This window comes from Hemiscyllium ocellatum, assembly GCF_020745735.1.
Source record: "Hemiscyllium ocellatum isolate sHemOce1 chromosome 27 unlocalized genomic scaffold, sHemOce1.pat.X.cur. SUPER_27_unloc_6, whole genome shotgun sequence".
Classification (NCBI taxonomy): Eukaryota; Metazoa; Chordata; class Chondrichthyes; order Orectolobiformes; family Hemiscylliidae; genus Hemiscyllium; species Hemiscyllium ocellatum.
Window position 1 is genome coordinate 1044318 of NW_026867515.1, and position 16962 is coordinate 1061279.

The 16962-nt window shown below is 47.4% G+C and overlaps 3 protein-coding genes across 3 annotated transcripts in view; 1 reads left to right on the forward strand and 2 right to left on the reverse strand.

Annotated features, from left to right (window-relative positions):
* Positions 1 to 3898, reverse strand: part of LOC132808475 (gastrula zinc finger protein XlCGF7.1-like) — a 506159-nt gene extending 502261 nt beyond the window's left edge. Inside the window, exon 1 of the mRNA XM_060822141.1 lies at positions 3843 to 3898. The gene's annotated coding sequence lies outside the window, so the exon portion shown is untranslated. The remainder of the gene's footprint in view (positions 1 to 3842) is intronic.
* LOC132808480 (gastrula zinc finger protein XlCGF7.1-like) lies at positions 1221 to 3931 on the reverse strand. The gene is made up of 2 exons (XM_060822148.1): positions 3843 to 3931; positions 1221 to 2880 (listed from the first exon to the last, which is right to left on the reverse strand). The coding sequence occupies exon 2, from the start codon at positions 2507 to 2509 to the stop codon at positions 1625 to 1627; it is 885 nt and encodes a 294-aa protein (XP_060678131.1). The 5' UTR covers positions 2510 to 2880; positions 3843 to 3931; the 3' UTR covers positions 1221 to 1624.
* An 11831-nt stretch (positions 3932 to 15762) lies between these two features.
* The window catches only part of LOC132808466 (zinc finger protein 729-like), a 42797-nt gene continuing 41597 nt past the window's right edge, over positions 15763 to 16962 (forward strand). Inside the window, exon 1 of the mRNA XM_060822126.1 lies at positions 15763 to 16722. Coding sequence (XP_060678109.1) covers positions 15851 to 16722 — 872 coding nt within the window. The 5' untranslated portion in view covers positions 15763 to 15850. The remainder of the gene's footprint in view (positions 16723 to 16962) is intronic.

Consider the following 16962-nt stretch of genomic DNA (forward strand, 5'->3'; position numbering starts at 1 on the left):
TTTATTGGCAGAATTATATTTGCAGATACTTTCAATTTTGCTCACAAAGCACACAATCTACAGGCAGTCAATCCATGTAATATTTTATATATTCCTACTTTAAAAACAGAACTGGTCTGATTCAAGATTGGGATACTGACATACTAGCTATCCACAACTTTAATGCATTGTGTGAGCTGAGATATCATTTTTTTAAAAATATAAAACCATAAGTCTTCAAGAACATGACTTAGATGTTGTTCTTAGATTTACATATTAATGAACCAAAACCTGCAACCCACTCTGAAAGATATCAGTTGCATGACGCTGCGTATTTTGCTATAAGATCTGTGTCTTATGATCCTGCTCCACAGCTACCTGTGGAAGGAGCGGTGCTCCGAAAGCTAGTGCTTCCAAATAAACCTGTTGGACTATAATCTGGTCTTGTGTGATTTTTAACTTTATCCACTCCAGTCCGATACTGGCACCTCCACATCGTTTCTGGTGAACACAGCCCATACCTCCTAGTGCTGCCAGGAAACTTTACAATGCCAATGAAACAACACAGTACCTGCACTCCTGAAAAATTTACAATTTCTAATGATACTAGCTATCCATGCACTGCTCCATCTGATAAACAACATTGAAAACTTAGTGCAGGAGGCTGAAAGAAATGAACAGCTTTAAAACAAAAAACCGCTTAGAGCTCAAAGCTTTCAATGAGAGTCTGAGCCTGCGGTAAATTCAGGTAATCTTTATTGTGACCCAACTTTGTTAAAGCTTCAGATCCCCCAGCAAAAAGGTGTAGAAAAACTAGCTGCTTTTTAAACAGCTCAAGGTCAAAGCACACGTACTGCTCACCCCACCACCCCCCCCATCACCCCACCACCCTACCACCCTTTCTTAACTATTGGTCATCACCGAGTTGTCCCTTTGTAATTGGATCCTTGGTACGGCCGTAACCTGGAGGAAGTATTGCCTCACTCAGCAATTTCAACCCATATCCTGTCTCCTAGTAAGTTTCTGCCCACTCATCTGCCAGGGGCTGAGTGGTGGGGGGATGGGGGGGATAGGGGGAGGAAAGACGGGAGGTGCTGAGCAGTATTGTTTTTGGATTAGTGGTGCTGGAAGAGCACAGCAGTTCAGGCAGCATCCAAAGTGCAGCGAAATCGACGTTTCAGGCAAAAGCCCTTCATCAAGAAGGGCTGATTTATTCCTGATGAAGGGCTTTTCCCCCAAACGTCGATTTCGCTGCACTTTGGATGCTGCCTGAACTGCTGTGCTCTTCCAGCACTACAAATCCCGAATCTGGTTTCCAGCATCTGCAGTCATTGTTTTTACCTAAACAGTATAGTGTTAACCACACAGCTCTGTGTCTGGAGTCACTGTAGGCTGGACTAGGTAAAGGATGCAGCTGGATGACTGAATGAATCCTTTCCCACAATGGCAGTTTCCTTCTCTAAAAAGAGCATGCGTGAATCAGATGGGGCCCCCCACCCCAAAAACGGTTTCACTATCAGATTCTGAACTCCAGATTTCGGACCGAATTCCAATTCCGTGATCTGCCATGGGCTGGATTCAAACTCAGAAGTCCCCGGAACTGGGTTGATAGTCCAGTCCCTAATGGCACTCGATTGTTGCTCCTTCAATCACCCTGCGATGGCACGTGAACTCGTTGGTGCCTCCGCAGGTGGGAGGAGCAGATGAAGGCCTTCCCACACTCCGTGCAGCTGAAGGGCTTCTCCCCAGTGTGGATCCGCTGGTGGGTCTGGAGATTGGAGGAATCGCTGAACCCCTTCCTGCACTCAGGACAGCTGAAGGGCCACTCCCCTGTGTGAAGCCGCTGGTGTCTCAGCAGGATGGAGGAATTGCTGAAGGCCTTCCCGCACTCGGTGCAGGGGAATGGCCTCTCCCCCATATGGATCCGCCGGTGGGTCAGCAGAGTGGTGGAATTGCTGAAGGCCTTCCTGCACTCGGGGCAGCTGAAGGGTTTCTCCCCAGTGTGGAGACGCTGGTGCTTCCACAAGTTGCTCACCTGACTAAATCCCCTCCCGCACTTGGGACAGGTGAATGGCCTCTCCCGTGTGTGGACCCGCTGGTGAGTCAGCAGGTGGGAGGAATTGCTGAAGGCCTTCCCACACTCGGGGCAGCTGTAGGGCCTCTCCCCCGTGTGGACCCGCCAGTGGGTCAGCAGGTCAGAGGAATGTCTGAACGCCTTCTTGCACTCGGAGCAAGAAAACGGCCTCTCACCAGTGTGGAGTCGCCTGTGGGTCTGGAGGTTGAAGGAATTGCTGAAGGCCTTCCCGCACTCGGGACATGGGAATGGCCTCTCCCCTGTGTGGACCCGCTGGTGAGTCCGCAGGGCAGAGGCCTGGGTAAAGCCCTTCCCACACTCAGGGCAGCTGAAGGGCCTTTCTCTGGTGTGACTGCGCCGATGAGTCTCCAGGGCAGACGGGACACGGAAGCCTTTCCCACAGTTACCACATTTCCACGGTTTCTCCACAGGGCGGGATTCCTCAGGTTTCTCCATGGCCGAAGCTTCAACCGCACACAATCGTGTGTAGAGCCCCTTCGCACAGTGATTTCCTCTTAACAGGTGGTATAACTGTTACACACTCCACACTCAGTGCACTGCAACAGTAGGTCTCTCATCCAGTCCCACTGATACTGGAAATGTACTCAAACAGGAACCAAAAAGCTTTGCCCCTTCCCACAGAATCACAGTCAAAAATGGATTGAGTGACCGTCAGACATTGACACCAAACTGAGGACTGCTGACTCTGGAGAGTCACTGTCAAAAAGTACAGCACTGGAAAAGCACAGAGATCAGGCAGCGTCCGAGGAGCAGGAGAGTTGACGTTACAGTCGATTTTGAAACTTCTGTCTTCAGATCTTCAAACGCTGTAAAATGAGAATATAAAAGTCATCACTGTCAGTCCAGGGTAGAAATTCAGAACAAGTAATTCTGCTTTCTGGAGAACATTCTTTTCTTTTATTATTCCACAAAATTGAAAGCGCCATCCCATTCTCTCTCTCCCCCTCTGTTCTCACTCCATTTTAACTAATTCTCCTGAAGATGCTGATTCAGGATTTTACAGGGGCAGAAAAGCAAAAACGTCAATACTTATCTCTCTGAAACTCCACCTGAAAGTTAATATCTTTCATGTCATTGGCATAATGCTGAGAGTGAACAGGTCTGATTTGGAAAGCAAAACAATGTGTACCAATTCAGGATGAACCTGCAATGCAGCTTCTTGAGGAACAACCTCAAGAAATGGTTAATGTCCCCGGGAAGGGGAGCAGAATGAGACATCAAGGTATTAACACCAACACCAGAGAGAGAAACTGAACATACAGACGTGGCAAACGTTAGTGGAAAGCCAGTCACAGAGATATACACACAGAAACAGACACAGGCACTCCAGTCAAAATCTTCTGTGCTGACCAGATATCCTAAATTAATCTAGACACATTTGCCAGCAGTTGTTCCCTGTCCCTCTGACCCGTTCGTATTGATACACCCGCCAGATGCCTTTTAAATGCTGTAATTGTACCAGCCTCCACTACTTTCTCTGGCAGGTCATTCCGTACACACTTTCACCATCCTCCCACCTACCTTATCGTGAAAAAGTTGCCTCCTTAGGTCTCGATTAAATCTCCACGCCCCCTCCCCCGCCGCTCTCACCCTAAACCAATCACCCTCTAGTTCTGGACTCCCCCACCCCAAGGGAAAGACGCTATCTATGCTCCTCATGATTTTATAAAAGTCTATCAGGTTACCCCTCAGATTCTGGCGCGGGCTGGGGAAAACAGCCCCAGGCTATCCTTCCGTCCCTCCTCACCCGGGCAATGAAGACACATACCTGAGTTTGCAGAGTCTGCTCCCTCCCTGGATTCACTCCAGTTGCTACCAGTGAACAGAGTGTCTCCCGCTTAGATTGAAGAGTTGTCCAGCGAAAGGGTTTTACTCTGAAAGAGCGGAGCCACTTCCGCGTTGTGACGTCATCGATGGGTCGAGGCGGCGGAGGGAGAGACAGGAAGGGGAGGAGCGAGCAGCGCGGAGAGGGGCGGGCGACAGGGCGACTGGGTGGAGCGAGAGGCGGAGAGCGGCCGGGACAGTGGGAGGAGCAAGTGACGAGGGACGGTCTCCGAGACGAAGGGGCGGGGCGAACGGCGGGTCCGCACTGCGCCTGCTCCGCATTGAGGCCCGCGCTGCGTTGCACAGTTTGCAAAAATTCTTTCCTTTCAGAGAATCCGCACAATGTAGAAGCAGGTTACCCGGCCCAATGGGACCACACCGACCTCCGAAGGGTAACCCACCCACATCCATTCCCTTTTCCCTCCTGCCCGATATTTACCCCCCGATTAGACCTCACCTGCACATACCTGGGCACTATGGGTAACAACATGGCGAATCCACCCTAATCTGCACATCCCTGGAGCCCATGGGGCAATTTATCACGGCCAATCCACCCTCACCCTTCACAGATTAACTGCACTCCGGGAAAAACATTGCTCCTCCTCATCCCCACCTTAAATCTACTCCCCCTAATTTTATGGCCGAGTCTCATCCACTAGCAGAAACTACTCGACAGGGCAGGGAGCTGGTGAGCTTGCGTCTGGATGGTATGCTCTTCAGAGGGGTTGAATGGCCTACTTCCACACTGTAGGGATTGAATGATTCACTGCAGTCGTGTTTGCCCCGGATCACAGTGCGCAGAACCTCCCATCTTCCACCTTCCACCAAATCAAAAGACAAGTCTCACCCTCCGCTCTCGTATGTGTTATCTGTCTGCTTGATCGTTTCCAGTGAATACGGCCCAAATCCCGCTGCTGTCAGTAAACTTTAAAATGCTCAGGAAACAATGCAATACCTGCGGTACTGAAAACCGTCAGGTTTCTAATGATAACAGTGACTGATTCACTCCTTCTGATGTACAGCAGTGGAAATACAATGTTGGAGGCTGAAAGAAATGAGCAGTTTAAAACAAGAACCCACCTAACCCTTCACTCAGTTCCCCACTCAGCACACTGTACTTACTGCCGGTAAACCTTAAAGCACTTCATCCCCACAGTGCAGTGAATTCCCACTTTCCACTAAAATTCTGGATGTACTCATTCACTCAGTTGCTGTCCCACAAATTAAAGATTTCACTGTAACTTGTTCTGTGCAACGAACCAGAATTGATCAGGGACCTCGAAGTGAAGGAACCATTGGGAAGTCGTGACCATAACACAATTTGAGAGGGAGAGGGTACAATCGAAAGTGACAATATTTCTGTTGAATAAAGGGAACTATGGAGCTATGAGGAGTGGGCTGGCCAAAGTTCAATGGTGCAATACCTTAGCAGGGTTGGCAGTGGAGGAACAATGGCAGACATTTCTGTGTATAATGCAGAAGATGCAGGACCAGTTCATTCCAAAATGGAAGAAAGATCCTAGGAGGAAGCATGGGTGACTGTGGCTGACGAGGGAAGTTAAGAAACATATGAAGTTAAAAGAGGAAAAGTATAACATAGCAAAGATAAATGGGAAAACGGAGAACTGGGAAGCTTTTAAAGAACAACAGAGGATTACTAAGAAGGAAATACATAGAGAAAAAATGAGGTACGAAGGTAAACTGGCCAAAAATATAAAGGAGGATTGTAAAAGCTTTTTTAGGTATGTGAAAGGCAAAAAAAATGGTTAGGACTAAAATTGGGCCCTTGAAGACAGAAACAGGGGAATATATAATGGGGAACAAAGAAATGGCAGAAGAATTGAATTGGTACTTCAGATCTGTGTTCACTGGGGAAGACATAAGCAATCTCCCTGAGGTAACAGTGGCTGAAGGAACTGATCTTAAGGGAATTTATATTTGCCAGGAATTGGTGTTGGAGAGACTGTTAGGTCTGAAGGTTGATAGGTCCCTGGGCCCTGATGGTCTACATCCCAGGGGACTGAAGGAGCTGGCTCGAGCAATCGTGGATGCGTTGGTGATTATGTTCCAGAGTTCGATAGATTTGGGATCAGTTCCTGCGGATTGGAGGGTGGCTAATGTTGTACCACGTTTTAAGAAAGGTGGGAGAGAGAAAGCAGGAAATTATAGAACAGTTAATCTGACCTCAGTGGGAAAGATGCTAGAGTCTATTGTAAAGGATGAAATTACGACACATCTGGATAGTAGTAACAGAGTCAGCATGGATTTATGAAGGGGAAATCACGCTTGACTAATCTTCTGGAATTTTTTGAGGATGTAACTCTGAAGATGGACGAGGGAGATCCATTAGATGTAGTGTACCTGGACTTTCAGAAAGCTTTTGATCAAGTCCCACATAGGAGGTTAGTGAGCAAAATTAGGGCACATGGTATTGGGGGCAAAGTACGAACTTGGATTGAAAGTTGGTTGGCTAACAGGAAACAGAGTAGTGAAAAACGGTTCCATTTTGGAATGGCAGGCAGTGACCAGTGGGGTACCGCAGGGATCAGTGCTGGGACTGCAGCTTTTCATAATATATATTAATGATATAGAAGATGGTGTTAATAATAACATTAGCAAATTTGCTGATAATACTAAGCTGGGTGGCAGGGTGAAATGTGATGAGGATGTTAGGAGATTGCAGGGTGACCTGGACAGGTTAGGTGAGTGGTCAGATGCATAGCAGATGCAGTTTAATGTGGATAAATGTATGGTTATCCACTTTGGTGGCAAGAACAGGAAGGCAGATTATGACCTAAATGGTAAAGGGGCAGTACAAAGAGATCTGGGTGTTCTTGTACACCAGTCAATGAAGGTAAGCATGCAGGTACAGCAGGTAGTGAAGAAGGCTAATAGCATGCTGGTCTTCATAACAAGAGGATTGAGTATAGAAGCAAAGAGGTTCTTCTGCAGCTGTACAGGGCCCTGGTGAGACCACACCTGGAGTACTGTGTGCAGTTCTGGTCTCCAAATTTGAGGAAAAACATTCTGGCTATTGAGGGAGTGCAGCATAGGTTCACAAAGTCAATTCCTGGAATGGCGGGACTACCTTTCACTGAAAGACTGGAGCGACTGAGCTTGTATACCCCTGCGTTTAGAAGACTGAGATGGGATCTGATTGAGACATATAAGAGTATTAAAGGATTGGACACTCTGGAGGCAGAAAACCTGTTTCCACTGATGGGTGAGTGCCGAACCAGAGGACGCAGCTTAAAAATACAGGGTAGACCATTTAGGACAGAGATGAGGAGAAACATCTTCACCCAGAGAGTGGTGGCTGTGTGGAATGCTGTGCCCCAGTAGGCAGTGGAGGCCCAGTCTCTGGATTCACTTCAGAAAGAGTTGGATAGAGCTCTCAAGGATAATGGAATCAAGGGTTATGGAGATAAGGCAGGAACAGGATACTGATTAAGGATGATCAGCCATGATCATATTGAATGGTGGTGCAGGCTCGAAGGGCAGAATGCCTACTCCCGCACCTATTGTCTATTGCTCCCAGTAAGGGCAAAACATCTTTGAAAGCTGCTCTGAAAGTGCTCTGACTCTTCTGCTTTCAGCAAAGCTGATTAGAGTTATAAAGCATGGAAACAGACCCTTCGGCCCAGTTTGTCATGCAAACCAAATATCCTAAGTTAACCTAGTCACATTTGGCCCATAACCCTCTAAATCCTTCCTATTCATGTACCTATCCAGATGCCTTTTAATGTTGTCATTATCTGGTAGTTTGTTACACACATGCACCATCCTCTGCATGAAAACCTTGCCGGCCACGTCCCTTTTAAATCATTCCCCTCTCACCTCAAACATATGCCCTCTAGTTTTGGACACCCCTACCCTGGGGAAAAGTGCTTGGGTATTTACCCTATCCATGCCCCTCATAAACATCTATAAGATCACCCCACAGCCTCCAATTCTCCATGGAAAATATCCCTAGCCTCTTCAGCCTCTCGCTGTAGGTCACAAGCATGGCAACAGCCTTGTAAATCTTCCCCAACCACTTCCAAAGTTTCACAATCTTTTTGCTATAGCAGGGAGACCAGAACTGAACACAGTATTCCAAAAGTGGCTGAAACAATGTCTTATACAGCTGCAAAATGCAACACCTCTCATTTCTCTAAATTAAACTCCATCTGCCACTCCTTGACCCATTGGCCCACCTGAACAATTCTAATTTATAATGAACTCTCTTTCCTCTCTTATTCCGTAGAAGCTGAAACTCCCTATCCCACATACTCTCTTTCCATTTGCTGAACCTAATCCCTGCTGTACCTCATCCTGAAGGGTCTGCTTCATGCTGACCAACAGGCCCACACTCAGGAGAGATCTAATTGAAACACAGAATACTGAATGGCCTGGACACAGTGGATGTTGGGACGATGTTTATGTTGGTAGGAGAGACTCGGGCCCGAGGGCATAGCCTCAGAGTAAATAGAAGGCCTTTTAGAACATAGATAAACATAAAACTCTTCAACCATATAGTGGTGAATCTATGGAATTCATTGCCACAGAAGGTTGCAGAGGCGAGGTCACTGAGTATATTTAAGACTGAGACATATGTTCTTGAGTACGAAGGGGATTGAGGGTTATGGAGAGAAAGCAAGAGAATGGGATTGAGAAACCTATGAGCCACAATTGAATGGTATGAGCAGACTTGATGGGCTGAATGGGCTACTTTCTGCTCCTATGTCTTCTCGTCTCTTGCTGTCCTGGACACAGTAAGAGAACTGGGAACAGAAGACGGCCATTTGGTCTTTCGAGCCTGCACCAGCATTGAACAGATCATAACTGGATGTGAATCTAACTACATCTAAGTGGATAGGCTGGGACTTTTTCACTGGAACACAGCAGGTTGCGACGTGACCTTATAGAGGTTTATAAAATCATGAAGGGTATAGATGAGGTGAACGGTGGGTCTCCTTTCTCTAAGGTGGTTTAGGATTAGGGAGCAAAGTTTGACGGTAAGTGGAGAAAGATTTCAAAAAGACATGAGGGGCACCAGTTTTTTTTTTAAAAAACACAGAGCGTGGTTTGTGTGTGGAATAAATGTCCAGAGGAAGGATGCAGGTACCGTAACAACGTTTCAACGTTACATTCACACATCATTCCTGATGAAGGGCTTATGCCCAAAACATCAACTCTCCTACTCGTTGAATGCTGCCTGACCTGCAGTGCTTTTCCAGTGCCACACTTTGACTCTGATCTCCAGCATCTGCAGTCCTCACTTGCTCCACATCCCAATACATCACCATTTAAACAATACACCTCCTTTCTGCTTTTTTTTCACAACAGATGCTATACTTTTACATTGTGGTACTACATTTGCCATGTGTTTGTCAATTGTGGACTTATCTACATTGGGGAGGCTTGGGGAACAGTTCACCGAGCATCATACCTGGGCCCACAGAGGTCGGCTGGACCTCCCAGTCACCAGCCATTTTAATTCCCCTTCCCAGTCCCTTTCTGACATAACCATCTTTGGCCTCCTCCCTTACCACAATGAATCAAACTGCAAATTGGAGGAACAACATTTCGTCTTCTGTCCAGGCTGCGTAGAGTTGGGAGGACTCAACATTGGGGAACTCAACTTCAAATAAGCTCCCTATCTTTCTAGCTCCTCCTTCTCCCTGCCACCAACCAGATTCCTTCCTCTCATTGATGGGGGCTAGAGGATGGGGCTGGGGAGGACAGAAATAGAATGGATGGGGACTGGGGAGAATAGAGAGAGAATGGACGGGGGCTGGGTGTAGCTGTGGAGATCAGAGAGAGAGAATGGACAGGAGGGTAGAGGGTGAGGGAGAATAGAAGGACTTTGGGGGGGGTTGAGAAAGGCCTGCAGAGCAGAGCATGGGGGATCCAGAGAATGCGGGTAAGGGTCTGAGAGGGAGAGTGTGGGGATAGAGTGTTGGGGAGAGGGCAGGAGAGAGAATGGTGTGGGGTGCAGAATACGAGGACAGACAGAGAATGGACGGGGGACAGAGGGTGTTTGGAAAGAGGGAATGAGTGGCAAGGAGAGGGTGGGGGCGGTGGAAGAATGGGCAGCAGAGAGTTGGTGGAGAGAGAGAATAGACAGGGAACAGAGAGATGGAGAGTGGAGGGTGAGGGGAGAGAGAGAGGATGGATGGGGGGGCAGAGGGTGGGGAGAGGGAAATGGACATGGGGCACTGTGGGTGGTAGGGTGGGAATGGACAGGAGGAGCTGTGGATTGACAGGGGGTGCCGAGGGTGGTGGGGGAACGGAGAGGAGGTGCTATGGGTAGCAAAAAGACAATCTTTTTATGCAGAGGGTGGTGTGTGTGTGTGGAACAAGCTGCCAAGGAAGTGGTGGAGATGGGTACAATTACAATATTTAAAAGGCACCTGGGAGGGATATGGGCCAAAGGCTGGAACTTGGGACTGGGTCAGCTTGGGACATCTGGTCAGCATGGATGAGTTGAACCAAAGGATCTGTTTCCGTGCAGTGTGTCTCTAGATGTCTATAAATCTATGATTGAAACCTCACCTTTTTACTGATAATCTTCCTGCTGGACTTTTGTAGTGCACCCAGTTTCAGGAGATTTGTGGTGGGTACAAGTGGCACATGTCCCCTATCATGGGAATTCTGGAAAATATAAAGGGGCTGTTAAAAGTACTTCAACTTTGGGAACACGGGGTCTCGTGGAAGCAGGGCATTTGACAAGCCTTTTCAGAGAAATTCTCTCCAACTGGTGGACTATAGACAGTTTTCCCATGGAATATTACACAGATATTAAGAATGTTACCTTCTGGAAAACATTTTCCTGAAAAATGCAGAAGAATTCAGCTTGCTAACGTGAAACAAATGTTGGAGAGAAAGGAAACTGCCAAGATCAAAAGGCTGACGAATGTCAACATTTATCAGATTGTTTCGAGAACAGAAAACCTGCACTGGAGACACCCTGAAGAGGGTCGTCTCATACCTATTCCTTCAATTAGTTTTCTATGTCTTAATTGTTAAGTCATACCTAGCACATGGAAAGATGACTATGGTTTGTAAAGGTCAGTCATCGCGGCTTCTGGACAACATTGCAGGAGTTCGTAGGCCGAACCATCTTCATCAATGACCTTCCTCCATCATAAGTTCAGAAGTGGCGATGTCACAATAATTGCAGATGTTCAGCACTATAAACAACTCCTCACAAACTGAAGCAGTTCTGTTAGAAATGCTACAAGATCTTAACCAAATCCAATGGGTGGTGAGTGGCAAGTAACATAATGCCACGCAAATGTCACACAATGACTCATCTCCAAAAGAGATAATCTGACCACTGACCTGTGATATCAACACTGTTACTGTCACTAAATACCCCACGATCAACATCCTTGGGGTTTACAATTGAATAGAAACTCAACTAAATGATCCATACATACAGAGTGGCTACAAGAGCAGGTCAGAGGCCAGAAATATTGCAGTGAGTAACTCATCTCCTGACTCTCCAAAACGTGTTCCAACTTTTACAAGCCACAAGTCAGCAGAGTATTCCATTACTCCCCACTAGCTTGGATGGGATTCCAGCTTCAATTGTATTTGAAACGCTTCATACCGTCCAGGTCAATGTTGCCTGCTTGATTGGTACCATATCCACTGTGCAGAAGCAGTAGTGTGTAGTATCTACAAGACGCACTGCAAAAATTTACCAAAGCACCTTACAAGTTGCCTTTCAAACTAACAACCACTTCCATATAGAAGAACCAGGAGAACAGATACATGGGAACACAAACTCTTGCAAGTACCCCTCCAAGCCACTCACCATCTTGACTTGGAACTGTATTACTGTTCCTTCAGTGTCACTGGTCCAAATCCTGGAATTCCTTCTCTCAAGACGTTGTGGGTCACCATACAGGATGTGGACTACAACGGTTCAAAAAGGCAGCTCACCACCACATTCTCAAGGAGAACCAAATGCTGGCCAGCCAGTGACGCCCATGTACTAGAAGTAGATTTTAATAAATTATTGAAACAGAGGGTTGGAATCTGCAAACTAAAAAAAATCAATGTTAAGAAGGGTCCGATGGAGAGCATTGATTCGGTGCTTATTTGAGAACAGAGAAAGAGCGAATTGGAACTAGAGTTTAGAGTTCAACAGCTGTAGTGTTCCACTCAATATATAAATCTAAAATCGATTAAACATTTTCCCCCTGACGTGTACTTCATTAACAAGTGACTGCGACAGTTAAGAAGGCATATGGGATACTGGATTTCATGACATTAATGGCACCTTCCATTCCCACGATGCCATGCGATGGAGAAACCTCTCTATGGGGCCCTGGCAGTGCGCATGCGTGCGGTGAAGCAACGTTACTGAGTGTGGGAGAGGAATGGCGCCGGCGGCTGAAGGAACAAGAACAGAAACCGCTGGAAAAGCTGAGCAGGTCCGGCAGCTCGTGTTGAGAGAAATGTGAGGACGTGTTTCGGGTCCGGGGATCCTTCTTCAGAACAGGACCAGGTTTCAGAAACATCCCGGGGAGGTCGCCAGGTCCGAGCGCCAAGACCTGGCTCCTGCCCCCGGGGAGAGGAGACAGTGAGACAGGGTAGGATTGGGAACCGCGGGAGGAGGGAGACTGGGGAGTTTATAAACTCCTAGGGGGAGGCCGCAGGCCGCGAATAAAAGCCCCACAGGCCCAGTGTTTGCTTCACCGGGGAAGGAGCTCTCGGGTTGCCCGGGCAACAGGGCGCCATCATTGTAAGGATAAGGCGCATGTTGACTTGGGGCGGGGAGCGCGGGCGGCCATCTTGGTGAGGGCACCATCAACCGTCACTTCCGGGAGAGAAATGACAGTTGGTGTCATTCAACTAGAATGTCCTCATTTCACTCTGAGAGACCTGGCCCTGAGCCTGGTCTGTGTGTCATTAACACAGGAAAAGGGAGTGGGAGGGAGAGAGAGAGAGATCTGGAATGATACGGCTGTGAATTTGAGGTGAATGAATCTGATCATTTGTGGCGCTGGAACAGAAACTGGGTCCTTCCAAGATCGCAGTGACCAGGAGAGCATTGATGTGCTGATGTTATTTTCAGTTTGTAGACTGGGAAAAGAGAACACCAGGAGTGGAGGAAAGTCATGATGAAGATGGATTTGAAATTCTCTTCAGGAGGAGGGATAACTTGAGCCAGCACCCGGCCCATATCCCTCCAAACCCTTCCTGTTCATATACCCATCCAGATGCCTTTTAAATGTTGCAATTGCACTAGCCTCCTCCACTTCCTCCGGCAGCTCATTCCATACACTTACCACTCTCTGTGTGAAAAAGTTGCCCCTTAGGTCTCCTTTAAAATTTTCCCATCCCATCCTAAACCTATGTTCTGTAGTTATCAACTCCCCCACCCCAGGGAGGAGACTTTGTCTATTTATTCTATCCATGCACCTCATCATTTGATGAACCTTTATAAGGTCACCTCTTAGCGTCCAACTCTCCATGGAAAACCGCCAGCCTGTTTAACTTCTCCCTATAGCTCAAATCCCTCAACCCTGGCATAATCCTTGTAAATCTTTTCTGAACCCTTTCAAGGTTCATACATCTTCTGATAGGAAGGAGACCAGAATTGCATGCAATATTCCAGAAGTGACCTAACCAATGTCATGTACAGCCGCAACATGACCTCCCAACTCCTGTACTCAATACTCTGACCAATAAAGGAAAGCATACCAAACACCTTCTTCACTATCCTATCTATTTGCGACTCTACTTTCACGGAGCTATGAACCTGCACTCCAAGGTCACTTTGTTCAGCAACACTCCGTAGGACCTTACCATTAAATAGTTCTGCTAAGATTAGCTCAAGATTTGCCAATTGCATGACCTTGGACCATAGTTTGGGGTGTGGGTTACCAGCACCGGGTTTGTAAACTTTTAATCCCATCAATTTCCCAACACCATTTCCCCACAACTACTCATTTCCTTCAGTCCTGCTCTCAATGGACCTTGTGTTCCCCAACATTTTGGGGATGTTACCTGTGTCCTCCTTTGTGATCATAGAAGCAACATATGTGGTTAATTGGTCTGCCATCTCTTTGTTCCACATGAGAACTTTGCCTGTTCTAGTTGTTATTGTTTTCTCTAATCTTTTTTTGTCTTCACATACCCATTTTTGCCTTTTGATCAATCTTTTTGTTGAAACCTGAATTGCTGCCAGTCTTCAGATCTGCTACTTTATTTTTAGTCAATTTGTACGCCACTCCTTTGGATCTAGTCCTATCCATCATGTCCCTTGTTAGCCGTGGCTGTGCCACCTTCTGTGTTTTATTTTTTCAGACAGGAATGGACAACTGTTGCAGTTCCTCCAGGTGCTCTTTAAATGTTTGTCATTTCTTTCAATAATGTTCCCTCATTTGTTGTGGCCTGTTTGTGCCTCTGCTGTTGTAATTTCCTTGCTTTAGATTTAAGTCCCCAGTCACAGAATCACCTCTGTTCCTCTCCATTTTAATGGAAAGTTCTCTCACTCAGTTCTACACTCTTCTGCAGGAGACCTCTTACAGCTACATGGCCATTTATTCCCTTCTCATGAAGAAATTAATATTTTGGAATTAAATTGCCATTGTTCAGCAGAACCATGGCCACTTTTGGAATGTTGTATGCAGTTCTGGTCTCACTCCTATCAGAAGGATATTGTGAAACTTGAAAGGGTTCAGAAAGGACTTACAAGAATGTTGCCAGGGTTTGAGTGATAGGGAGAGGTCAAGCAGACTGAGGCTGTTTCCCCTTGTGCGCTGGGGGCTGAAGTTGATAAAATCATGAGGGGCATGGATAGGGTAAATAAATCAAGGTCTTTTCCTTGAGATGGGATACTCCAGAATGTAAGGGTAATAGGTTTAGGGTGGGGAAGGAAAGTGAAAAAGTTGCCCCTAAGGGGCAACTTTTTCATTCAGAGGGCTGTGTGTGTAAGGAACAAGCTGCTGGAGGAAGTGGTGGAGGCTGGTACAATCACAACATTTAAAAGGCCATCTGGATGGGTATATGAATAGGAAGGGGTTAAAGAAATATAGGCCAAGTGCTGGCAAATAGGCCTAGATTGATTCTGGATATCTGGTCCGCATGTTCACTTTCTCTCTGGTGTCGGTGTCAATACCTTGATGTCTCATTTTCTTCCCCTTCCTGGGGACGTTAACCATTTCGTGTCTCATTGTTCTTCAAGAAGCTGCATTGTAGGTTCATCCTGAATTGACAGTTTTTGCTTCCCAAAATCAGACCTGCTCACTCTCAGCAGTATTCCAATGTTGGGAAAGAAACTAATTTTCAGGTGGAGCTATCCAAAATTCAGAGAGATGTCAGTCTTGACATTTTTGCTTTTCTGCTCCTGTAAGATCCTGAATCAGCACCTTCAGGGGAATTAGAGTGGAGTGAGAACAGAAGGAGAGAGAGAGAGAGAGTGGGATGATGCTTTCAATTTTGTGGAATAACAAAAGAAAAGAATGTTCTGCAGAAAGTAGAGTTGCTTGTTCTGAATTTCTACCCTGGACTGACAGTGATGACTTTTGAAATCTTTTTTTACAGAGTATTTGAAGATCTGAAGACAGAAGTTTCAAAGTCAACAGATGAAGGGCTTAAGCTTGAAATATTGACTCTCCTGCTCTTCAGATGCTGCCTGACCTGCTGCGCTTTTCCAGCGCCGCACTTTTCGACACTGAGTGTCCAGTGTCTGCAGTCCTCACTTTGACATCAATGTCTGACAGTCACTCAATCCATTGGGAACACAACAATTTTCGACTGTGATTCCGTGAGAAGGAGCAAAGCTTTTTGGTTCCTGTTTCTATATGTTTTCAGAATCAGTGGGACTGGATGAGAGACCGTACTGTTGCAGTGCACTGAGTGTGGAGCCAGAAATAGTTATACGACCTGGAAAGAGGAATTTACGGCAGGGAGGGGCTCGACACATGTTTGTGTGCAGCTGAAGTTTTGGCCATGGAGAAACCTGAGGGATCCTGCCCCGTAGAGAAACCATGTAAGTGTGGTGACTGTGGGAAAAGTTTCCATTTTCCGTCTGCCCTGGAGACTCATCGGCGCAGTCACACCGGGGTGAGGCCGTTCCTCTGCACAGAGTGTGGTAAGACCTTCAGCAATTCCTCTGACCTGCTGAAGCACCAACGGGTCCACACGGGGGAGAGACCCTTCAGCTGTCCCAAATGTGGGAAGGGCTTTACCCAGGCCTCCAGTCTGCTGGCCCACCGGCAGGTCCACACTGGGGAGAGGCCGTTTCTTTGCTCCAAGTGCGGGAAGGCCTTCAGCAATTCCTCTGCCCTGCTGAGGCATAAGCGGGGGCACATTGGGGAGAAGCCTTTCAGCTGCCCTGAGTGTGGGAAGGCCTTCAGCAATTCCTCCGACAGGCTAAAGCACCAACGGGTCCACACAGGGGAGAAGCCCTTCAGCTGCCCTGAGTGTGGGAAGGCCTTCAGCAATTCCTCCGACAAGCTAAAGCATCAGCGGGTCCACACAGGGGAGAAGCCCTTCAGCTGCCTCGAGTGCGGGAAGAGCTTTGCCCACGCCTCCACCTTGCTGACCCACCAGCGGGTCCACACCGGGGAGAGGCCCTTCACCTGCCCAGAGTGCGGGAAAGCCTTCAGCAATTCATCCGACAGACTGAAGCACCAGCGGGTCCACACTGGGGAGAGACCCTTCAGCTGCCCTGAGTGTGGGAAGGGCTTTACACAGTCCTCCACCCTGCTGGCCCACCAGCGGGTCCACAGTGGGAAGTGGCCATTCACCTGCTCTCTGTGTGGGAAGGGATTCACCCGCTCTTCCCACCTGCAGAGGCACCAGCGAGTTCACATGCCATGGCAGGGGAATTGAAGGAGCAATGGCAGAGTCCCATTATCGACTGGACCCCTGGGTTTGAATCCCGTCGTGGCAGATGGTGGAATTGGAATTCGATCACAAGTCTGGAGTTCGGAATCTAACGATGAAACCATTTTTTGGGGGCAGGGGCGTGAGAACCCCCATCTGATTCACTCATGCCCTTTTTAGGAAAGGAAACTGCCGTTGCAGGAAAGGATTCCCTCAGTTGTCCCAGCTGCATC

Coding starts and splice junctions, on each gene's coding strand:
- LOC132808480 (XM_060822148.1), bottom strand. CDS start 2,509: ATGGAGAAACCTGAGGAATCCCGCCCTGTGGAGAAACCGTGGAAATGT.